This window comes from Cheilinus undulatus, linkage group 15 (genome assembly GCF_018320785.1).
Source record: "Cheilinus undulatus linkage group 15, ASM1832078v1, whole genome shotgun sequence".
NCBI lineage: Eukaryota > Metazoa > Chordata > Actinopteri > Labriformes > Labridae > Cheilinus > Cheilinus undulatus.
The window spans coordinates 14,873,731-14,898,648 of record NC_054879.1 but is presented as its reverse complement, the minus strand read 5'-3'; the positions used below and the strand labels follow the sequence as shown (position 1 = coordinate 14,898,648).

General features: G+C 39.0%; 1 protein-coding gene across 2 annotated transcripts in view; it reads left to right on the top strand.

Moving 5' to 3' along the window:
- Positions 1 to 24,216, top strand: part of LOC121522916 (actin-related protein 3-like) — a 35,474-nt gene extending 11,258 nt beyond the window's left edge. For both annotated transcript variants that reach the window (XM_041807613.1, XM_041807612.1), the window contains exons 3-13: positions 501 to 556; positions 3,195 to 3,319; positions 6,168 to 6,278; positions 7,140 to 7,235; positions 7,396 to 7,503; positions 9,612 to 9,755; positions 16,532 to 16,705; positions 17,042 to 17,134; positions 18,890 to 19,015; positions 22,403 to 22,486; positions 23,175 to 24,216. In XM_041807613.1, coding sequence (XP_041663547.1) covers positions 501 to 556; positions 3,195 to 3,319; positions 6,168 to 6,278; positions 7,140 to 7,235; positions 7,396 to 7,503; positions 9,612 to 9,755; positions 16,532 to 16,705; positions 17,042 to 17,134; positions 18,890 to 19,015; positions 22,403 to 22,486; positions 23,175 to 23,270 — 1,213 coding nt within the window. In that variant the 3' untranslated portion in view covers positions 23,271 to 24,216. The remainder of the gene's footprint in view (positions 1 to 500; positions 557 to 3,194; positions 3,320 to 6,167; positions 6,279 to 7,139; positions 7,236 to 7,395; positions 7,504 to 9,611; positions 9,756 to 16,531; positions 16,706 to 17,041; positions 17,135 to 18,889; positions 19,016 to 22,402; positions 22,487 to 23,174) is intronic.
- Positions 24,217 to 24,918: the final 702 nt, after the last annotated feature.

Genomic DNA, 24,918 nt, shown 5'->3' with positions numbered 1-24,918 from the left:
TCAACACTGGAGCCTGAGTATCACTGACACATATCAGTTCCAAATAGCTGTTACTGATGTCATTAACTAGCACTACGAATGATGGTTTGAGGTTTGACTGATACCAGAGTAAGTGTTATGTTTGCCACAGTTAAATCGAGTGTTGAAACCGTCTTGCATCTTTTTCTGTGTTGAGAAGGAGGCAATACAGAGCACAACCGTGTTGAGGTCAGAGTAAGTTTATATTGAGTGTGCTGAGTTTATGCAGAAGGCTTTTTCCTCCTGTAGACAAATATGAATAGAGTTCGGGTTCCCCATGCAACATGAATGGCTCTTTTATGGCCTCCCATTAACAAACTCCAGAGCTGCTGCTGCTGCTTCTTTTGGCACCGAACCAACCTGCCGGCACACAGTGATAGCATTGATCACAATAACTGTGTAGTAGATAGCAGTGTAAACTGTCCTGTCCTGAAGTTATAGGTTTTATGAAAAACTAAACTGTGATGCCTTTTCTCTTGCAGTTACACCAAATTGGGGTATGCAGGGAACACAGAGCCGCAATTCATCGTTCCATCATGTGAGTATTTCTCTGTATAATTCTGTCACACCAGCCTAACAGGCTGGTCACCATGGCAACAAGGACCATGATGCATCATGATACGTACATTTCTTTATATGCCATAATGGGCAAAAATCACATGAATTTCATCATTCTTTTAAATCTTAAAGGTCTCTTTTACTTTCATTTTCAAATTTTTAGACTTTTTTCATGAAGTGCTAAATGATTTTAAAATGTTTCACAACTCTAAACAGGACTGGGTGAGAAGGTAAAAAAACCAAATGGGTTACTTGTCTCTGTATTTACATTTTTTGAGATTTATCATAGCATTCATTTCAATAATGCTGTCAGTTTATGAGCAAAAACTGCAGAAACCAAAGGGTTAAGCTGCTAAACTTTGAATGAATTTTGACGCATTCCACTGTTTTGCACATAATGGTGGAATATCTGTGGTGGCAGAGCAGCAAGATACATTGAAAATACAGTGCATCTGGGGATTATTCACAGTGCTTCACTTTCTCAAACTTTTGATTTGTTACAGCCTTATTCCAAAATTTCAATTTCATATTTTTACCTCAAAATTCTACACACAATACCCCGTAATGGCACAGTAAAAAAGTTTGTTTGAAAACTTTGCAAATACATTAGAAATAAAGAACAAACATAAAAAAATCATAGATATAAAATCGAGCTCAGGTGCATCCTGCTTCCACTGATCATCCTACAAATGTTTCTATAACTTGGTTGGAGTCCACCTGTGGTAAATTTAGTTGATTGGGTAAGATTTGGAAAGGCACAAACCTGTCTATATACTGATCCATAGTTGACAGTGCATGTCAGAGCACAAGCCAAGCCATGAAGTCAGAGGAATTGTCTGTAGACCGTCGGAAAGATTGTATTGAGGCACAGATCTGGGGAAGGGTGCAGAAAATTTCTGCAACATTGAAGGTCCCAATGAGCACAGTGGCTTCCATCATCCATAAATGGAAGAAGTTTGGAACCACCAGGACTCTTCCTAGAGGTGGCCACCCAGACAATCTGAGCGATCAGGGTAGAAGGGCCCAGGGAGGTGACCAAGACGCTGAGGGTCACTCTGACAGAGGAGTTCTGTGGGGAGAGGAGAATGTTCCAGAAGAACATCCATTTCTGCAGCACTCCACCAATTAGACCTGGAAGCTACTCCTCAGTAAAAGGCACATGACAGGCTGCCTGGAGTTTGCCAAAAGGCACCTGAAGGACTCTGAGACCATGAGAAACAAAATTCTCTGGTCTGATGAAACAAAAACTGAGCTCTTTGGCCTGGATGCCAAACGTCATGTCTGGAGGAAACCAGACCACTCATCACCTGGCCAATACCATCCCTACAGGGAAGCATGGTGGTAGCAGCATCATGCTGTGGGGACATACTAAAATTAGGCACTGTAAACTGTAGTAAAGGCTAAATTAAAATGATTTCCTAAAATGAATATAAAAGAAACACTTTCTCTAAATCAGGGATGGGTAACTTAAGCTGCCAAGAGAGCCAATCTTATTTTATTTAATGCAAAGGGTCATATTGTTACAAAATGCCATCTTTAATTTCACAACTAACTAGTGCTTTTGAGTGCAGAAAAGGAAATTTTGTGCTTTGTGTTGACCAGCCTTTGTCAGCTTTGAGTAGTTTTGCTTCTGTGTTGACAGAAGTCAGCAAATGACATATTAAACATGGAGATGCTTGTAAAACAAGCTAAACAGCTCTGTGGAGTAAGGAAAGTGTAAGAAAATCAAGAGTATGTTTCTTTCCAACACTCGTGGTGCCTCATCATCTCTCTCTGGAAAAAGACATGCCTGCATCGCACGGTGTGGCTCACATGCTGCCAGGAAACTCCAACATGAATCAGTATAATCAGGCTGTTTTGTCACTGATGCTTGCTTGAGTTGCATGCAGTGTTTGCCTTTAGTGTTTGAGTTGTGATGTGAAGCTCACAGTAAAAAGTCTGGAGGTTAGATGATACAGAAAAACTTTCAGGTTAGGGATGCATAACTAGCATAATATCAGTATCTGCAACTATGAAAATTTCAGCTGACATCTAAAACCGATATATCAGCTGTTGATATTACCTTGTATTAGTGGTAAGTATCAGCCAAATATATGAATAAACTTTTAGCTGTTCATTCTTGTTTATTAAGCTGCAGCAGACACTCAGCTGCATTTTTTAAAATATTAATGGGACTTGATAAATTGCCAACCAGTGAATACAGTCCTTGGTAGTACAGTATGGCAAGCAGGAAGGAGTACAATTTAATCAGCAATTAAACAAAATCTTGCACATTGGTGTCAGCATGTTCCTGAATTCTTTAGAGCGTAACCACTGTAAAACAGTTTGAAAAAAGTTTGTTATAACTGTTTAAATGGCAAGTCAAAATCTACAGGCACAGGCTTTTTTGCGTATATTTCGACTCTGTTACTGGGTGTTTGCTCAAGTCATATCAAGTTAAAACACACTGATTATTGTCATTGGTATACCGTAACCCTGGCCAGATTGCTTTTGTTGTCTAACCCTCATCCTTGATCATTTGAACTATTTTCCCATTCCAATGTAATCTTTACATCGCCGTCAGAGAGTAATTTTATTCCTCTCTGTTGCACCTTATTGAATCTCTATTTTCTGATCAGGTATCGCCATCAAGGAATCAGCCAAGGTCGGAGACCAGGCCCAGAGGAGGATGATGAAGGGGGTGGATGACTTGGATTTCTACATTGGAGATGAAGCAGTAGACAAGCCCACATATTCCACTAAGGTTTGTAAGCCAGACAGTATTACACACCCACAGAAACTACTGGCAAAGCAATTACCATGTTTGGTTTGTTTCTTTATAGAGCTGAGGTATTCATCATACATACTATGCATTTAGAGACTTCTGTCTTATTCCTCCAACATTAGGATCCAGTCTTTAAAATTAGTGTTAATGGTTCAGAGGTGAGAAAGGTTTGTCTGTTACTAATTATATTCTAATTTGTAAGAACATAAGGGTGAGCCAGACATAATGCATTGACATAAATATGATATAACGAAGAGACAAGATTAAGATAAAATGAGATGCCTCTGAATGTATTCTGAGACTCTGTGGACATAGATTTTATCAAATGCAAGTATCCTATCTTTGACCTCAAGCACAATAATTAAGAGATTTTGCTCTGGGAATAAATGGACACCAGGAGATATTTGATAGATAATTTGCTGCATTAAACTCCTATTCAAAGAACATCTACCTGCTAGAACCATTTTTACTTGCATTAAGGTGTTCTGCTGTAGCCAGTTTTCCCTGGGAGCACTACTGTAGATACACTATATGGACAAAAGTCTTTGGCCACACCTGTTAATTATTTAATTGAAGTGTTTGAATCAGGATGAACAGGTGTATAAAATCAAGTACCTAGCCATGCAGTCTCCGTTCGCAAACATTTGTGATACAAAATCAGTCGTTCTGAAGAGATCAGTGTCTTTAAGCGTGGTAATGTGATGTCACCTTTGCAATAAGACAGTTTGTGAAATTTCGTCCCTGCTGGGTATTCCACAGTCAACTGTAAGTAATGTTATTAGAAAGTGGAAGCATTTAGGAACAACAGCAATTTGGCACAAAGCAGAAAACCATGTAAAAAAGAAATGACAGAGCAGGGTCAACAACTGCTAAGGTACATTAAAGTCCAACGCCCTGCTGATTCCATAGCTAATAAGTTCTGAATTTCCACTGGCCTTAATGTAATCACAAAAACAGCGAGAGCTTCATGAATGCTATGGCCGTACTGCTATATGCAAGCCTCACATCACCAAGTCCAATGCCAAGTGTTACGTCCCAGTCTAGGGGAGCCTGGACATAACACAATGTGTGGCCCCACTCATCCCACTCCCAAGGAAGCCAGGTACAAATTAAGCAAAGTTAAGCAGCAGTTTAATTGAATTAATAAGAGTAACAAACAAATTAGCAAAAGTGGTTACTCCCTGCTGCCAAGAGCTTAAAGTTTAACACAAATTCACAAATTTACAACAGTCACAATCTAAGTCAAGTCACCAAAGCTAAGAGAGCTACTTCTAAGTCTAAATACTCAAATCTACAATTCACAAAAAGTTAAGCTACAAATCACAGAGCTGTTGGCTTCTTTGTAAGTGGCTGGTGAAGGGGAGAGCAGACTGCAGCAGCTGACATTTAAAGGCTGGGGGGAGTGGTCGGATCCAATCAGCAGCAGCACCTTCCTCTTCAATGATCCAATCGGCTACAGCCACCTGCATCACCACCTAATTACTTAGACACACCCACAGAGACACACTCACACACTCAACACTGCAGGGGAGGACACACAGAGCTGCACATGTGCAGTAAAACAGAAACAATATGACCCAGGGTCATAACACCAAGCATCTGATGGTGTAAAGCACACCGACACTGGACCGTGGGGCTGTGGAAACATTCTATAGAGTGCTGAATCTTGCTTCTCTGTTTGGCAGTCAGATGTGCGAAGTTTTGTGAATGCCAGGAGAAACAGGATCATGCCAGGTTACCTGACAGACTGCATTGCCAACTGTGGAGTTTGGTAGAGGAGGGATAATGGTATGGGGCTGTTTTTCAGGGTTTAGGCTAGGCACTTTATCTCCAGTGAAGGCCAGTCTTAATGCTTCAGCAAACCAAGACATTCTGGTCAATGCTATGCTTCCAACTTTGTTGCAACAGTTTGGGAAGACCCTTTTCTGTTCCAACATGACTGTGCCCCAGTGCACAAAGCAAGAACTATAAAGACATGGTTTAATGAGTTTGGTGTGGAAGAACTTGACTGGTCCTGGTCAGAACTTTTCCTGACCTCAACCCCATCGAGCAACTTTGGGATGAACTGGAACGGAGATTGCGAGTTAGGCCTTCAGTGTTTGATTATGGGTGGCGTTTCAGGTTATATTTTATTACAGGGGTGGCCAAAACCAACACTAAATTCAAGTTCATGGCTATAGCTTTAACTTAGGTATTATTAGAGTAAAGCTGACAACTGAAACTAAAATCCAGGCGTGGTGAGGTGAGATGTTAATGTTCTGACTGGACTCTACATCTGCTTTAAAGTGTATTAGGTAGTGTTCCACCTCCTTCAACATAACACTACCACCCTTTTTACCATTTAAATATTGATACACTTCATAGCTTCACTTCACACCTCATTGATACACTTTTTAGCTTTTTTGTTCATCACTTTCACTGTTTGCACAAGCAGTGGTAATAAAGATAGTCATATGTACTTGTGCACATTATCAGAAGCAAGGCAAAAATCAACATTTAAAAAAGAAAATCACTAGGCAAGTAGAGGGGAGAAACATAGATGAAAACAGAAGAGAGAAAAAAGTTCCTGCCAGACCACTGGAGCTGACAGTGACACGACTCGGCAAAAGATCAGTCATCTCTTTTGCTAAAAAGATAATGTATTTTCGCTCAGGTCTTCTGATGTGCACATAAATAATGTTTTTTGGTCAGTGGTTACAACGGTTGGGCCAGTGATTTTGAAAGTCTAATCTGTCGTAGCCTGATTTGTGTCACATATTTATGCATTTCTTCAGTCATAGTATCTCATATGTGGCTTTCTAATAAGCTGAACCCTTTTAACCAACAGTGGCCGATCCGTCATGGGATTGTGGAGGATTGGGACCTAATGGAGCGCTTCATGGAGCAGATCATCTTCAAGTACCTGAGGGCTGAACCTGAGGATCACTACTTCCTCTTGGTAAGATGGGGCTTTGAAAATGTCATCAGTCCAGGACAGATTCCTTAAATCAGTGGTTCTCAGCTGGTGGGTTGGGACCCAAAAGTGGGTAGTGGAGCTGTTTTCAGTGGGTTGCAAATTGGTGCCTGAAAAAAAAATGGTTGCACAGTATTTAGGATCTATGGAACTTCTGGTCAGACATGTTTCCATATGTTTTATTTTACTCTTTTTTTTTTTTTTTTTTTTTTTTTTTGAAAAGGACAAACTTTCTGGTTGCTTTCTTGAGATTCTAACTTATTTATCCAAATATCTTTGGTAGAGGTAGCTCAGAGAAACCTGGTTTTCCCATAAAAGTCATTTCATTTCTCAGGATTGAACACCCCCCCCCCAATAATCTACATTATCACAACAAAACAGGGCAAAATATCTGTTTGCATGCCTTTCCTCACAAAGTTTTGTCCATTTGCTTTGTGCAGTCATATGTTTTGTTTCATCTAGGATCCAAACTGCAGCATTTTTCATCAAATCAATTTTAGTGGTTCAAAAATCTTGGAAATTTGCATCACATTTGCTGTTAAGGAGGTGGTGGTGGGTCAGTTGCGAACCACTGCCTTAAATGTTCTTCATTCTCTTATTATTGTGATATTGCACATACTTTGACTCATGGGAAAAGCACAGGCAAACTATAGAGATGTTGAGTAACATCTATAGACGGTCTCACATGTCCCTATAAAAACAACAGAACCAAGTATTGATACTCCATTATTTGCTGTAGAATAGTAATTTTGAGAAACAAACTGAATTAATCATATTCTCTCTCTATTTTTTAACCTGAATTTAAAGAATCACTGGACTGTATGTGTTATTATTTTCTGTTTGCAGACCGAACCCCCTCTGAATACACCAGAGAACCGAGAGTACACAGCCGAGATCATGTTTGAGTCCTTTAATGTACCAGGGCTCTACATCGCTGTGCAGGTGAGACATTCTGAATAATGCACTTGACCTTGTGCACAGCTTCCTATAGTGCCTATATGAGTGTAATCAAATATCAGTAGTGTTTTTAATATTGATATACAACCAAAACATTATTGCTATCACAGTGATCCATGTGTGTTTTTATCCATCTGTATTCCAGGCTGTACTCGCTCTAGCAGCCTCCTGGACGTCCAGACAGGTGGGAGAGAGGACGCTGACAGGAACAGTCATCGACAGCGGAGACGGTGTTACCCACGTCATCCCTGTAGTGAGTTTCTCTCCCAACACAGATGATGGCTAGCAGCCTTGGCGAGAGGAGGCTGACTATTTCCGACGATGGCAATGACTCAGCTGGCCCAGCTTACGATGTGACTGTAGATCTGCTAGCTAAGGCTAAGATGAGGGACATGTTTGAAAAGGAGTAGGATATTGACTTGATTGTTTGATGATATTGAAAATGACAACAAACTTTAAGGCAAAGGCAGTTCCTTACAGTGAAAGCCAAGGGCTTAAACTTCCAACTGCTTTTTACTTTTGTTTCCATCTGTTACAAAGGAGAAAGAAAGATTTTAGTAAATAGCAAAATTCTGTGCAATTTTGAAGAAATACCTGAGGTTTTAGGAGGTTGTTTGAACAGTACTTAAGTTTCAAAGGGTGTTTTTTTAAGCAGCCAAAAGGTTAATTTTTACGTTCTGAATGAATACAAATACTAACGGACCTTTATGTCCATACTCTGTGTTCATTTTGCCCGTTTTTCAACTGGTCTTTCCAAGCTTACAGATACAAACCAAACATTGCAGCACCACTGCCATTCACGAGGGCAGTGTAGAGCAATGCAGCCGACAGTGTAACCCAGAGTAGCGAAACACAATGAAGAATCGTTTTGAAAAAATCAGAACTTAATCGAGTTTTTTGATGAAATATCTACAAATATTGAGCAAGTTGTTAGAGAATGAAAACATATCGATGAAGTTAGCTCACCAGGACACAAAGACATGACTACTACAGCACAGCTGAGCAGAGGACTGACCGTTCTTGCTTCACTCTGTAGGACAGGGGGAGCAGCTTCAAGTAGGTCCAGGAGAGCGAGCAACCTCTAATGGATTGGTTTCTCAATGTCTACTCCAACATAACAGATGCACTTCTTTATAAGGGCAGTGGTGGTTGTAAAGTTAAAAATGCACAGATGTTTTTCATACCTGCATAGAGCATAACGGAGCCTTTTAAATGGGTGAAAAGCTTGCACCACAAATGGCATTTTTTCTGCTAGCATTGTTTATACAGTTCAGCATTGTCAGTGATCAGTGTCCTTAGAATACAACAGCTTTTTGGTCACTGCACTTTCAGTGGAAATTGGTTCAACTTTTGAGAAACAGACGTGGACACCTCTCCTCACCAGCCAATCAAAATTGAAAAATGGCTTGTTTTCTGCTAGCAACTCTGCCAGCAGTAATGGAGAAAGAGAAACTAATCCTTTATCTCAAAGTTCATCTCCGGCACCCAGAATTGCTTTTTGTGCGCACAATTTCCAGGTCTAGAGCTGGTTTTAATGCCAGTAAATCTTTCTTCTCCAATGTTTTTAAATTTTTATTTGCAGTATTTCCTTACAAGCAATAAATAAAAGCAAACATTGGGCAAAGTAATTTAAACAGACTTAAAAGGCACCACTAGAGGAGCACCGTTATTTTACTCTTAACATGACCGTTTCAGTACAACTGGGTTTATGGTTGCTGCTAGTGAAATAAACACTGAATGTGGACATAGGGCCTAATGAAGGTGCAATGTGAGGTGCAGTTCCACAAGTAAAGAGATGTCATTTGGCAATTCATAACTAAAGAGTATTGGCTTAGGAAGCACTTTCTATATTCCAGTAAAATGTGTCATTGTCAGGTTTAGCTGTTGGTCTTGAGCAGCAGTTCAGTCTTATTTTATGCTGATAAGCATAAGCAGTTTTCATTTTACCTTAAAAAAGGGCAGTAACATCCCTCAAAGTTTTTATAATGCGATTTAATACAGGAGTATGTGGAAGAGTATGAAGACATTCTTGTTTGAGAAAGCTGTATTTTCACTTTCTACTTTGACAGTAACAGGATATTTCTGAAGTTTAAAAGTAGGCCGCAGTGTTTCAGGGGATGGAAGGAATTGCTCAGTTTAAGGAAATGTGCTTGCAGAATATATTTAGTGGCTGAGTGACTGAATCAGCATGTCTGTAGCTTCTGCTGAATGTGTGCAAAAGTGGAGCCAAACACAACAGCGAGGGGACATAGATGAGGCTCCGCAGTGCAAAGATATGGTGGAAAATCCTCAAATTATAGCAAAAAATGTTCCCAAATATCTAACCATCCATCTCTGTGTTTTCTCCACTGTCTCTCCCAGGCTGAAGGTTATGTAATTGGCAGCTGTATAAAGCACATCCCCATCGCAGGACGAGACATCACCTACTTCACCCAGCAGCTCCTGAGGGACAGGGAGGTGGGAATCCCACCGGAGCAGTCGCTGGAGACAGCAAAGGCAGTAAAGGTTGGTCATCATCAGCCATTTCCTCCCTCTAAACCCTTCACTGCTCCTCCCTTGAGTGAAATAAGTCATTGCATGTATCAATAGTGGGCTACAACACATGAGTCTCTAGTTTCACAGCAGTTAAATGGAAAATAATGTCAGGGTAGTGTTTTTTTTTCCCCGGAAGAAGTCCACGTTAGCTGTCAGTGCTCTCGTGTGGGCGTGTTTTGGATACTGTGTTTACAATGTGCTGCCACCGACAGCTGGGATCTGTCTGGGATCAGCTGGATGGAATCATTGTGTAGTGACGAAAGGACATTGGTTACTATGTGAGATGACACAGCAGTTAAAGCTAGATGAAGATAAGAAACAAAATCTATGAGCCCTGGGTGGCTTAGCGACTTCGTATAGTCCTTGAAGCAGGCAGTTAGACTTTAAATCAACCCTTGAGTTCTGTCTTGCCAGATTACCGACTATCTACTGTAAAATAGCATAAAAGCCCCAAAATCATTCTTAATCACTAGAGAAACAATTCTATACCCCCCTTTTGCAACTGTAACAGCCTCCACTCTCCTTGGAAGGCTTTCCACAAGATTTTGGAGTGTTTCTGTGGGAATTTTTGCACATTCACTCTGTAGAGCATTTATGACATCAGGCTCTGATGTTGGACTAGAAATCCTGGCTCATAATCTCCTTTCCTGTTCATCCCATAGAGGCTTGATGGGGTCGAGTCAGGCCCCTGTGTGTGCCAGTCAAGTTGTTCCACACCAAACTTATCAAACCATGTCTTTATAGTTCTTGCTTTGTGCACTGGGGCACAGTCATGTTAGAATAGAAAAGGGCCTTGTCCAAACTGTTGCCACACAGTTGGAAGCATAGCATTATCCAAAATGTCTTGGTATGCCGAAGCATTAAGATCGGCCTTCACAGGAGCTAAGGGGCCAGACGGGTAACAATCATCTGCGAAACCCAGACTCACCCATCGGCAGCCAAACAGATGAGCGTGATTCGTCCAGAGAACATGTTTCCACTGCTTGGTGTGTGGTACGCCACTCCATCAAGTGCTTGGCATTGGAAATCTATTCCATGAAGCTCCTGCTGCATAGCTTTTGTGCTTACTTTAATGCCAGTGGAAGTTCAGAACTCTTCAGCTGTGGAGTCAGCAGAGTGTAGGTGACCTTTCCGCACTGCGAGCCTTGGCAGCCGTTGACCCTGCTCTATGATTTTATGTGGTTGTCTGCATCATGACTGTTCTTCCTGTCTTGTTGCAAAGATAACATCCATCCCAGTACCACGTTTGAAGTCACTGAGCTATTCAGAAAAAACATTTTGTATCACAAATGTTTGTAAATGGAGACTGCCTGGCTAGGTGCTTGATTTTATACACCTGAGGCAACAAGTCTGATTAAAACACCTGTATTCAATAATTATCAAGTGTGGCCAAATACTTTTGTCTGTATAGTATATCAGGTAGGGGGTACAAAAAGTGTAAATTATATTTAAAGTGAAACAAGCTGAAATGGCTCCAAAATTGTCCCTCCAAGGTAAATGTATCAGTCCTAGTATGTCAATAACACTGAACAAAAGGTCCCTTAGCATACAGACCTTTAGAGGAAGGGCTAAATGCTTTTCTAAAAATTCAAATTTAAACATCTTCACAGCCACCAAACTCCATTCACAACAACAGGAGATAAAAAAGCCTTCCCACTATATTGTCTTTTTCTTTAAGAGTTCTTTAAAACCAATTTCAATGACAAGTTTTAGCATTTGAGTGGCAAAAACAGGCAGACAAGTGAGCGTACTTTGACCTATATTCTTCTTAAATAATTTTTGCTGTAATTTCAGTTATTGCAGCAGTTTTGCAATAATTGTAAGATTCATGCTATATGAATACAAAATGTGTATGTATTTATTTAATATCTTATTCAGTATATTATTGTTGCTTTATAGTCATAAGTTTGCATTTTTTCTGAATATCATAAAACCCTAAAAGCTCTCTATTAAAAACTAAATGGGCACCAATTTAAGGTACAATATGTAGAATTTTTGCTGTGAGATGTCTCGATACATTTATAATTAGTAAATTTAAGGAATGTCTTGATCATCTAATCCAGTCCACTTTATTTATATAGCAAATTTAAAAAACATTACATTTATCAAAGCACTGCACAGTGAGTAAAACTTAATAAAAACATAAAATCACAGTGAACATAAAAACATCATAAAACACATAAGAATTAAAAGGAACTAAAAAAACAATATAACACACATAACAAAGTGATTAAAATAAAAAGCAAGCAAAAGAAAATAAAGGACACAGGAGAGATTAACCAGCTTTGATGCTGAGTTAAAAGTCAAGGAATAAAAATGTGTTTTAAGATGCATTTATACCAATGTTAACTGGTAGTTTTCCTTATGCTTCATCTGACTGCGTCAAAAATGAATTGGTCAGTTTACACAATTGTTTGGCGTTAGATGGTTGGCCATATCTGTTCTTCCTGTAGACACAAGATGGCACTGTCGGTCTGCCTTCAACACCCTGTTTGTGTCCTTCACAAACACACTACTTTTGTTTGGTTTGTTTCTTTAGTTGCTTATAATTAACACAGTGCACAAAAGAAAAGTGAAAATTTTTATTCTCAGGACATGCACACTTAAAGAAGACGAACAATAGAAGCGCTTTAAGCTTTGTCTCTTCACATAATTACCAATTTTTCATTTTCTGATTTACAAACAGGCCCAGCTTTATGTAAATGTGTTAAATGAATGTCTTATCTTGTTATTGCTTTGTCTGTCAGTCAACACATTTTATTGATTCTCTTGAATTCATCCATGTTTATTAAATAGCTTGTTATCCCAGACTCTGCTTTCTCTGTCAAGGACCACTCTTCATCACCCCAAGACACACAAACAAGAAATAATGTGAATTCTAATAATGAGTGTTAGCACAGAGGCCATGGGCATGAATGCTGCCCTTCATGTCTGCAAATGTTAATTCCACCTTTGTGCTGTCTGCCCTGCAGCGTGGAGCACATTCCCTGCAAATCAAACTAATGACGTCTCCTCTGAATACAGCATCCTGTTTCGTCCTGCTCATTCATATTCACCGGCACATGAGCAAAATCTATTACTCTCCTTACTTATGATGGCTCTCAAATTGAATGTGTTTCCATTACTCTCTAAATAGCAGCAGAAAACACCTGCAAGGTAGAAATAACAACAGGCGCTCATTACTGTTGTATTAGAAACAATGACAACGAAACACATCGATAGAGAAGGATCGTGTATTCACAGCAGGGTTGGAAATGATTTTTTTCTGTTTGTCAGTCTCTCTGTACACAAGCCTGTTCAGGCCATATCTCAGGAAACCCTTGTGGGATTTGCTCTAAAATTTGCACGAATGTCCACTCTGACACAAGGATGATTAGATTGGATTCTATTTTTGAGATCAAGGTCATTAAGTTGCATGTTAACCTTTGATTTTAAGGCCATATCTCAGGAACTCTGTTAGACTTTCCTCAATATTTGCACAAATGATAGTGGTGATAAAAATAATAATTTCCATGATGCATTGTGATAACCTGACACACCAGATCGACCACTGAGTATATCCATTGCATGAATATACTTTACATTCATCTGGGAAAACTCCCGTAGAAAGTGTTTTGGAAGCGCAGGTCTTTTTAAAAATGATTGGAAGGTGATTATAGGGAGGTTCTGTCTCTTACATTCATGAGGGGCCAATCAGAGCGACAACACAAAATTACACTGTACGCATGCGAAGCTCCTGACAGGCTAGCACTACCGTAAATTGTTAATAGCAGAGCTTTTTAGTGAATAAAACCGATGCCAAGGTCGGTTAGGAGACATGCAAAATCATCTCTGCCAACACAAGCTTTCCCTGTGACACTTGTTTTAAGAGAAAATGTGGTCCAGTTCTGGTTAAACTGCAGCTAATCTACAACTACATCCAAGCTAATAGCTACTGCAGCAGCAGCCATTGAAAACACAGGCAAACCCCACCCATAAAGATCGCAAACCTATGCCGAAGAAGGCCAGGAGAAGATCAAAAACATCTTTTCTGTCATTAAAAGCTTTCAGTGTGGCTCTTCGCTCTCATAATAATGAAGAAATGTTGCCCAGTTCTGACAAAACCTCCGCTGTGGCTAAGTCCAAGCTAATCACTACACTAGCAGCCATTGCATACAACCACTCACAGTATAACTAACCACCACCCTGAAACTCTCATAAACTCATACAAAAGCAGGTTGGCAGAAGAGCGACAACATCTTTCCCATCATGAACGCTTCTGGTGTTGTTTTTACTCTTAATTTCATGAAAAAAGTGGTTCAATTCAGTAAAATTGATGCTATCTAGAGCTATAACCAAGCTAATCACTGCACTGGAGGCAGGCAACCAATGCAAATGGCTAGTATGACTAAATCCCGCCCATAGCTACCGCCTCTTTCTTCTCAAATGACTCTGATTGGTCCAGTTCAGTGCTCAGTTCGGCACAAATGTTGTTTTCAAGATGGATTTGCCTGAAGACGGACATGGAGTCTGGCAAATTCATATTTTAAAATCATTCAGGTTTGCTGTCCCCACTGACAGTTTAAAATCAGCACATCTCGTCTGCTTTAGTACCATCAGAATCATTAAATGCGGCAATGTTACACAATACTGACTTACTACAAGCACACATTTGTAGTGCAGAAGACCAAAAAAAAAAAAAAAGAGCTTAAAGCCAAATAAGATCGATTTACTTGTATCCTGACACTAAAACTGCATTGAGCCACCTGCAGACGATGTGTTTTCAATAATCTTATAAGTTTCTGACATGCTACACTGTGTGACATAAATCTCATACAACATCAATTTTGATGTTTGCAGACTCGCTAATGACAGCTCCCACTAATCCCCGCTGAATCCCTGGCTATGACAGACACTGATAATGCAGTAAATAAATGTCATTATTACTCATCTATGCCGCCAGTGCCGTGGTAAATAATCAAGCGAAGCAACAACAAAGCTGTTGTAATTGAAGCTTTCATATGTTAATAAAAAAACATCTGAGATCAAGATTTTCATCCATGTTTAAATTCCACAGACCTCTGTGTTCTGACGTTGTCTCCATTCTAATGCTAACTTGTTTGTCTGTAGGCACCGATGCCACGTTTATCGTCATGTCATTTCTTGCCATATTCCTATTGGTTGAGGGGGTTAAGCAGTAAATAAGCCTATATAACCTAATCAGCTCTTTGAAAAGCTATTTTGTGTTTTTTAAATACAACCATTTTGCATGAAAGGGGAGATTTGCTTTGATATTTTAATTGCTGTTACTACTTGATATAATCGAATTCTAAGTTAACCTTGAGTTTATAATTGAAGATGTAACCTATTTTGATGCATCATAATGCATCCTGATATTGAATTAAATTGAACCACTGGCATGATAATGTTAATAGAATCAGATGGTCAGACTGAAGAGATGCACAGCTCTCAGTCCACCATCACTCAAGGATGATAAGACTAGATTTTGGAGGTCAAAGGACTTGGGGCCTCATATACATCAGTAGTTTATAAGGATTTTACAATACGATAGAAACCAACAAAGCCCTTCCTTTAATCCGCTGCTGTACTTCCACCATCTGGCCTTGTATACCTCCTAATGATATCTAACCACCAGGCAGGCTTTCTGTTTTTTTACCAAACACTTTAACTGGCATCACAGTGGACAATGATGGCCTAAAGAAGTTATGTAATTCACCATTTTATTCAGAAAATGTTTCAGCTACTAAAGAAAACATTGACATACTCTTTAATCTTGTGATTTTAGTTTATTGTTTTGAGGCAGGTTTATTCTCCCTGATAGTCATGTGTTCAAACAATTCAGCTGCGTTTACTCCTCAACTGAGAGGCAAATAATTATTATTTTATCGAAAATAGGAGTGTAACGGTCCACAAAAAATGTGGATTCCTTACACCGGTTTTAAAAGCATGGTTTGTTTCCTTGCTGAATAATGACTGTACAAATGGAACCAAAGTGTCCCCAAAAAAGAAGGCCTGATATTGACAGTGATAGTGAGGGAAATTTTCAAGCTCTTGCCTGTAGTTTGTTGTGGTTGCCATGAAGTCTAAGCATGCTGTCTGTTTTGCACACAGATCATTTGTTCAACGCGTACTCATATCATGTCTGCGCTATACCAAGAGTCTTATACCGAAATGATATGGTAACATACATGTGCATTTACACCCCTGATCTAAGGTATATGAGTCTAAACAAGCAAATCATCACCTTCATAACCTCACAGCAAACTGGGATTATTGTAAACTTTGGAATTTCCCCTTGCGGGACTAATAAAGGAATATCTTACTTTATGATTTAGGAGTACATACAGTATGAGTATGATGATACAGTATGACTGTCGTGATGCCATTATTTAATCAAGCTTGGTTTTGTTTTTTATGTTTTTGCTTTTGTTTTATGGCTATGTTCGATAAAGACATGAAATATTATAAATGCTTGTGTAGCATGAGGTTAAGAACATTGTATTTGTTTATACCTGTGATTTGTATCCAGCTCAGATCACATTTGACAACCAATTAATGTACGAAACGAGATAATTTCAAAGGGTTCGCACACTTTTTCATGCCACTGTATTTGATTTCTGCACCCTCTTGGTGATTCTTGCAAACCTCTCTGTTCACAAAGATAAAATCTAGGATTGCAATCAAGGAAACTTCCTTAACCTTAACTTAGGCTGCTTTTGTAACTTCACTTGTTCTTTTCTTTCCAGGAACGGTTCAGCTACGTGTGCCCAGATCTAGTCAAAGAGTTCAACAAGTACGACACTGACGGCTCTAAGTGGATCAAACAGTACACCGGCATCAATGCCATCAGTAAGAAGGAGTTTACCATCGACGTGGGCTATGAGCGCTTCCTGGGGCCTGAGATCTTCTTCCACCCAGAGGTTTGTCAATAAAGTGTTCAATTGAAGCTGGGAACACTATTTAAGAGTATTGAATAATACAAAGGCTAGACAGTCAGTACTGAACAACGTTCTGATTATCTGGAAGAAGAATAACAGAGGTTAACAGGGAGGTAGGGAGAGATAACACAGAACATCATGCTTGATTTAAAAGCACAAAAGCCAGTGCACATACTAAAAATCAGGCTATACATCATCACCTTATTATTTCAGTTTCTTAAAGGTCTTTAATAAGAAAAGTTGAATTGAATTGGTCTCTGCTTTTTTCACTGTCTAAACTCTGCACAACATTTCTTCTATGTTCCTTTTCCATCCCAGTTTGCCAATCCAGACTTCACCCAGCCGATCTCTGAAGTTGTGGACGAGGTGATCCAGAACTGCCCCATTGATGTCAGACGTCCTCTCTACAAGGTGAGCTGAGATTCTTGGTGGTGACAGGATGGTTGTTTGTGCTTAACAAAAAACCCAGCTGTAAACAGGTAGTGTGACCTCAGTTCAAAGATGTAGTGGACTAGCATGGTTTGATTCAATGGTGCAACTTCCTTTTCTATAGAAAATGTTAAATTTTAGCCCAGATCTCTTTTAATTCATTTAAAATCATAAGTTTTGTGTCCTTGGTAATTAGTAGGGTGTTGGTTTTTCTGTCAAAGTCCTGAATCAACAGAGCAGCAGTTCTCAACTGGTGAGTAGGGACTAAAAAAGGCTGCAGCGCTCTTTTTGTGGTAAGAAAAGGTGTACCTGGGAAAAAAGTGGCAAAAGGCAACAATGTACACATGCCCTAAGAAGATGAATGATTGGACAGGTGGATAATCAGTTGACCCACTAGTATGCTTCTATACAGCAACTGATGGGTTGGCACCCTAACGTGGATCGTGGACCTGTTTCCAGTGGGTCGCGGATGTGTGCTGGGGAAGAATTAAATTATCAATGAGTCTATTTTACTTTTTCTGTAGTTTAAATTTTTTGATAGCAGAAAGGAAACAAAAAGTTTATTACATGTTTTTTCTTTATTATTCAGGAATTTTCATTGTGAATTTACCTGAAATCTTTGAGGAATTTTCCCTGTAAAGGTTTTTAGGGCATGTAAAGTAATTTGTCTTTATTTTTTGGGAGTTTTCTGCAGGCATTTACCCTTAAAATTTTGGTGAGTCTCCGGGACTTTTCCTGTGAGTCTAAAGAAATTTTAGGACTCAGAACTTTGTAAGGAATTTTCAAACAGCAATTTTTAGGTCTTTTACAGAACCTTTCTGCAGTCCTTTCCAGTGTGAAGTGTGAAGAAGTGAAAACTTCCTGGAAACTTTTTCCAATTTTATCTGGATTGTGTCTCAGAAACTTTTGGGAATCTTCTATGATACTTTCCAGAAACTTTGGGATATTTTCTTCATTCTTTCTTTTGTCATAATCTGTATTGTCTGAGGTCCAAACAGCACCATGTTTCATTAAGTAAAAATGGTTGGAAAAAAAATAGATACTGTGTTCCTGATTGCTCATTAAAGAGTTGATAGTGGGTCAAGACCCCTTGGGAACTACTGCCATAGAGGATACATGTTTGTATGTTATCAACCTTGTTTTCATAATAACGTGGTGTATTCTCAGTCTAAAAACTGTCCAAAGAAGAGTCACAATACCCACAATCCTAGAGCCTAACAGCAACATTTTTGATTGGTGGAGACCACTTTAACCTACAAATTTCAGCTTTCAGCTGCTGCTACTGGAGGTAGTGATCATGGGAACAAAGGGCGATCAATGCGACCTCTGTGGTGATGAAAGCTGGCACCAAACACTTCCTTTTCCACCAGATCAGCCCTCAGAAAATTCCAGTTGTAGCCAGGTTTCAACCTGTGGAAGGCAGTCACAAAACGTAAAAGATACTTGTACACTGAGATTTGAACCCTGATTTATCAATAACAGTGATAAATACTCATGTATAGATTTTCAGCTGGAAAAATGGTCTGGAGGATCAGTTACTCTTGAATAAACAAGTATTGAGTTCTGTTATTTCATCACAGTTTCCATCAGGTTGTATTTTCCATCACAGTGTTGTTTCTCGTGGCACTGGAAAGCCTGTTTACCCAGACTGCCTGGCCATCAGCCAGCTGCAGGTCGCAGGTGTTAAGTGCTTCTTACTCTACAGCTCTGTAATCCTCGTCACCTTCTCTTCCACAGAACATTGTTCTGTCAGGAGGCTCCACCATGTTCAGGGACTTTGGGCGGCGTCTGCAGAGAGACTTAAAGAGGACGGTTGATGCCCGGCTGAAGATGAGTGAGGAGCTGAGTGGAGGCAAACTCAAGGTGGGAGAAAACATTGATCTATATACTGCATAGATCAATACGGCTCGACAAAACACAATTAATGTCGGAATGAAACTGAGAAGAAAGGATTGTCCTTTAAACACAACAATTACTGTTTCTACAGATGTGCACTGAATGCAGATTAGTTAATGTCAGTGAATTATAAACCTAACAGGAGCTCGAAAACTATCATTGACATGTTTCACCTTCAGGTATGAATAAACAGGGAGCTTCTCCTACCTCTGTGCATGGAAGGCTGAACTTGTGATTCATGCTGATTAGTTGTTTAGTCATTCAGCTTGAAGCAGCTGAATTGATCCATTTGGCGTAGACGTCATAGCCCTATTCACATTAGCTCTATTCACAAAACTCCTGAGAATTTCCTGAGTTACCTGGGTGAGCTGCATGTGTGAATGCAAACAGCTGAATTTTTCACCCTGAATTTATCCTGAAATTTTTCCTGCTAGCCCCCCAGTAAATCCCCCCGCCAGAAATTCACTGCAAAACCACCGTTACACCTTTTCTATTTAGTTGGATCCTTGACCTACTCAGCAGACAGTGAGGACTGCTCAGGAGACCTCAGCCTTTTGCCAGTCGTTAGCCTGTCACTTTAAGGCAGCTTGTCTTCTACTGCCAAACAATTTGAATAACTGGAGAAGTTAGTCCATAACTTCTTAATGGTAACTGACCATAAGGTACTGCTTACTAACTTTCTGCTACCAGTTGGGCTGTGCCAGTAACACACCATCACATCTTGTAAAACCTAAAAATAATCGTTTGCATAAGTTATTAGAGCAGGTGTTTTTGTCTGCAACAATTGTGTGCTGCCCCAGTCAGCACTGACACTGTAAAGTTAAAATTTCCTTGGTTTTCAGAAGATCACAAGTGACGCTTGAATGCCTTATTAATACTAGAGCAGCACAGCATAGCAAGCGCTTCAGGCCGCTATTATTAACTGTCAATAACAAGTGAATAATAAGTATTATTGTTTTCTTATAAACAAAAGAAAGAAAACAAAGAGGGCCATCTCAAGCTTAAAAAGTTTAATAAAATTGTGTTTGCATTCATTAATAGCTCAAAGACTAGAAACAGAATATTTAGATTTACTTCTTGAATGTTTGAGGACCTGGATTTGAGTATTTTAAGTTCTAGGATCCTTAAAACTTTGCTGTGATTCTCTATGATAGGTTGTTTGCAGATGACGTTGCATCACATTAAAGAACTCTTGATCAGGAGCAGGAAGTGAATATCAAATGCTGCAGTTTTGTGCTGTTCATGGCTGTGCCAACAATTCACCTTAGAAAAAAGATAACTCTTGAGCTACTTTTGAGTCCTGAAATGAGAGATACATTAACCCGCTGAGACTGACGTTGGTGATTATGACTAGAAGAGTTACAGGCTACAGAAAGTTAAACAACTTTTGAACCATAGATTGTAGCCAATTACTTTCCTCCCTCTTGAAGTCCTCAGTTTTGCCATTCCAGTGACACTTTCCATGTCTCCAAAGCCCTTACAGGCTTTTCTAGTAAGCCTAGAACTTGGGTGATTTCTGTAAATATTAAATCCACATCAGTAACTCCAACATTGAACATCTTTTTTTAGCCAATTTTAAATCAATTTTCCATCGTTTGTGCCACTAGCAGTTAATGTTATCCGCTATATTGTCTATTTTGTATCCCACAATGCATTGTGATGGGCTGTGACAACCAATTGCAGGTTGTTCCATCTTCACATCATGCTTTTTCAGCTTAAATCCTGGAGGAGAAAGCTTGAATAGCTAATAATGGAGAGAAAAGAGACAACAAGCCTGGAATGTGTCCCTCTGTGTCTCTGCAGACAGGAACTGCTTTGGATAATGGCTCAAGTAGAGTCAATGCAAAAAAGCACATAGGCTTTTTTGTAAATTTGAGAATATTGAGGTTTTTGTGACTGAATGATTATTTTTTCACTTTTTGGTCCCAAAGAGATGGGATAAAGAGTTTGTGTCAAAAAAAGTCAAAGTAATGATTGTTTACTGTGTGTCACACATCGAAATCTTTCTGTTTAGTTCATTTTTTTCCTTTGTAGTCCCATAGGCTTTTTTTTTAATTGAGTGGACAAGTCAAAGTCCAGACTTGAATCCAATTGAGATACTGTGGTGTGACCTTAAACGGGCAGTTCATGCTCGAAAACCCTCCCTCCACCTCCACCCCAGGAAAAATGGTTAACCAGAGAAAAAAAAAAAACTATTTTTTGCATAAAGTGTAGAGAGCATACCTGATGCATGTATAAATTATGTAAGGGTTAATGCCCGACCAGGTGTCGAATTATCAGGGTTGAATGGACGACGCGGAGGTGTGAACTGTCCGCGAAGTCCATTATCCCTGATAATTGGACACCTCGAAGGGCATTAACCTGCTTATACCATGGTCACTTGCAAACGAAAATAATGAATAAAACTACTAATTTATAATTTCATACGTTTTGTGATCAAAACTGGAGTAGCCATTCCAATCCCATAACGTTCTTAGGGAATGTAAAAATCATTTAGTTCTCCAGTAAATAGGCGGGCCATAGATACCAAGTCACAACAGAGCAAAAAAACTCATCCTATTTGGGGTTTAGCATACTGAACCATACCAAATTGTACTCTTTCAAACCGGATCAACTGGTAGAAACACAGCTCAACACGTCTTTAAAAATACCTTTTATTGTCTATAATAATATTACCCTGACTTTAACATGCAATTTGGCTGATCTGATCGCATGTGGAATGAAGTTACAAGCCACACGCTTGTAGCTGTGCATATTGCCTGTTTGTTGTACTTTTCACTGATAAACCAAAAACCTGCCAAGTACCACATAATGACAAGGTTTTTATCCCATGTTGGCACCTCTACTTCTCTCTTGTTTACCCTACTTTCTTTGTTTTCTGCTGAGGTCTGTATCAAACTTTCTAGTGAATCAATTTATGGTTTTCCAATGAAAATGATGCACATGTTGATTTGCATATAGAGTGAGAAAGTGAGGCAGAGAGAGGTTATTTATACATCTTTTAGACATAATGAATAAAGTACCATTAAAACAGAGGACATTAAGAAAACATTAAAGTGGCATTTAAACAACACAAACAAACAAACCACCAGGAAGACAATAAAAGACAATAAATGCAATGATGAAAATTTATCAAAAAATAATGGTAGTTTTAAAAGAAGCTGTTTCTGATTTATTGGAAAGCTGCAGTGAACATCAATGTTTTCATTCCTCATTTAACAGGTGTGCTTTACCTCATTTGTTTTTGATTCTGAAAGTAAGACGTGCAAGAAAATCCAATTTTTCCAGCCCTGAGTGCAAGTACGTAAAGGAGTTTTCCAGTTTTTAATTAATCTGTCTGCCCTCTCTCCTCAGCCCAAACCAATCGATGTCCAAGTCATCACTCATCACATGCAGAGATATGCAGTCTGGTTTGGTGGATCAATGTTAGCGTCAACTGTAAGTATTCCTTTTTTTAAAGTAGTTCTTATTGAATTTCATGCAGAGAAAAGAAAAAGCACAGACAACCATGAAGAGAACAAATCAATTCATGACATTTGTAGGCCAGGTCAGTGAGTCACATTGTCAGCATTGGAAGTTAAGGAAATTTATTATTTCAGTCTCTATGTTTCTCTTCAGTCTGTTTATTTAATCATATTTAAAAGCAGTCCCTTTTTATGACCATACGTTGAGCAATGTGAGTGCAATTCACTGACAAGAGTTTGATATTATTTTTGCTCACGGGAGGGCGCTGTTGTACCTGTTATGCTGTCATATAATGCCATTACTGTAAAGGGCAGAAAAATACTGTGATTGCAAATTTAGGCTACATTGCTAAGCTCTACTTCCAGGTAAATGTAGGACAAAGAACAGAAAATGACCAGTTCTATCTTCTTCAGGTTCAGCTACATGATGATAGGTCTTACAGAGAGAGCCAGACTCTTTCTTTCATATTTTTTTGATAAATATTTTCATCTGCCAAAGGGAGGCCCAGCAGAAAAAGTTTAACCACTGATTTAAAACATGATTACTCCAAAAATTATTTTCCCAGCCCACCTGCAGCACGTCCTGGGTACTCTTTGGGAAGCACTGCTGTCAATTTTTGGCCAACTTTTCTTCACATACATCCTCTTTTGTGTCTCCACAGCCCGAATTCTACCAGGTTTGCCACACCAAAAAGGACTACGAGGAGATCGGACCGAGCATCTGTCGCCACAACCCCGTGTTTGGAGTCATGTCTTAACTTGGGAGTCTGGCAGCAGCGGGCGGGGTGGGGGCTGCGGTATGGAGGGAGCAGGGAGGTGATGTTAGACTGTGTTAATGACAGACAGGCTCAGGAGGTGGAGGACGGTGGTGCTTTGTGCTTTTTTTTTGGTTACTTGTTCAGCTATGTGAGACGAGAGACGATCCAGATTTTAAAAGAAAAACAAAAGAAGCCAGGTGAAGTCGAAACGGCTGGAAAAATATCATGAATGTTCCTTTATTTTCTTTATTTCTGTTTATTTTTCTGTGAGGGGAAACGGTTTGCAAGCCAAACGATTTTAGGAACATTTGTGGATCTGTCGAGCAATGTTATGATTAAAATGATGATGATTATAAAGAAGGTGTTGGTGGACGGTCATAAAAGAACAGAGAAATTTCCTGGCTCCAGAACATATTTATGTTTATAAATGTCCAAGCAGGAGATCATGAATGAGTAAAGAACATATTATTATTTCCTTTTATTTCAGCATAATTTTTCCCAGCTTCAAATGAACACATCTGTATCATTAAGAGCTTGTTTATATTTCATACTAAAGTTTTTATATGTAAAACCTGGGAAATAAGGGGTGAAATAAAAAATATCAGCACCAGAAAGAGACTGTTTTAACCCAGGATGCAGCTTTGATACTCAGTAGTTTCTCTAGTGTTTTTTTTCCCTACGTTTCATAGCTTCCTGCCCTTCTTCAAACATTCAATTCATATCTACTTTGACTCCAGATGATGTCAGGATTCCACCTCAGTAATGCAGAGAAAGAAAAAGAGAGAGAGTGGATTTATGGGGGTTATAAAGATGAAATAAGAGAGACTGTCAGACCAGTATTGTTAGACGTTTTTTATTATTATGAAATACCAAATTATTAAAAGAATGGGATTTGTGTATTTAATGCCTTGTAACATTCCAATAAAGGCTGAAATTTGTTTCTAAATTTGAGCATTAGTCCTTTATTTATTCTGTCAAAGTGCAATAAACATATTTGTGCTATGTCTGTTTATTTAATGTTTAGTTGCTCAGTGATACATCATACACAAAATGCACAACTGCAACCCAAATACTTAAAACAGGATGCTGCTTCTCAGTTTAAAGATTTTCTTTTTTTTTTTTTTTTGGTTGGAGTGATACAATCCTGGGCTTGATTTAAAAGGTAGTATCTGCAGTGAACACTAGATGTCACTATCACTAGTGAAGATGAGAAATAACAGCAGTTGAACTATACCTATTACCGATCAAGAAAGTTTAAGGTTTTAAAATAAAATGTTTAAAAAAAGTGATAAATATACCATCATCTCAAAGTTTAAATAGACACAGCCAAGGACATGTAGAATAACAATCCAATGAAATGTTTGTGTCCTCTATGAAGAAAGTTTAAATGTAAAATACAACTATATTATTTAATAGCTTCATAAAAATTTGAACAGAATTAAACTTTGATCTACCAGAAAGTTACAATAAAATCATCTGAAAACTGTCTTGATCCACCCGGGGAACATAAAGAATAAAAATCAGTGTAAAATTCTACATTCACTGAAAAACCAGTAATGTTTTGGATGTTTCAGGAAGTATGACATAAAATCATCCCCAAATTCACAGGATCAAAGCCAGGGATGTTTTATTATCACCTACTAAGACA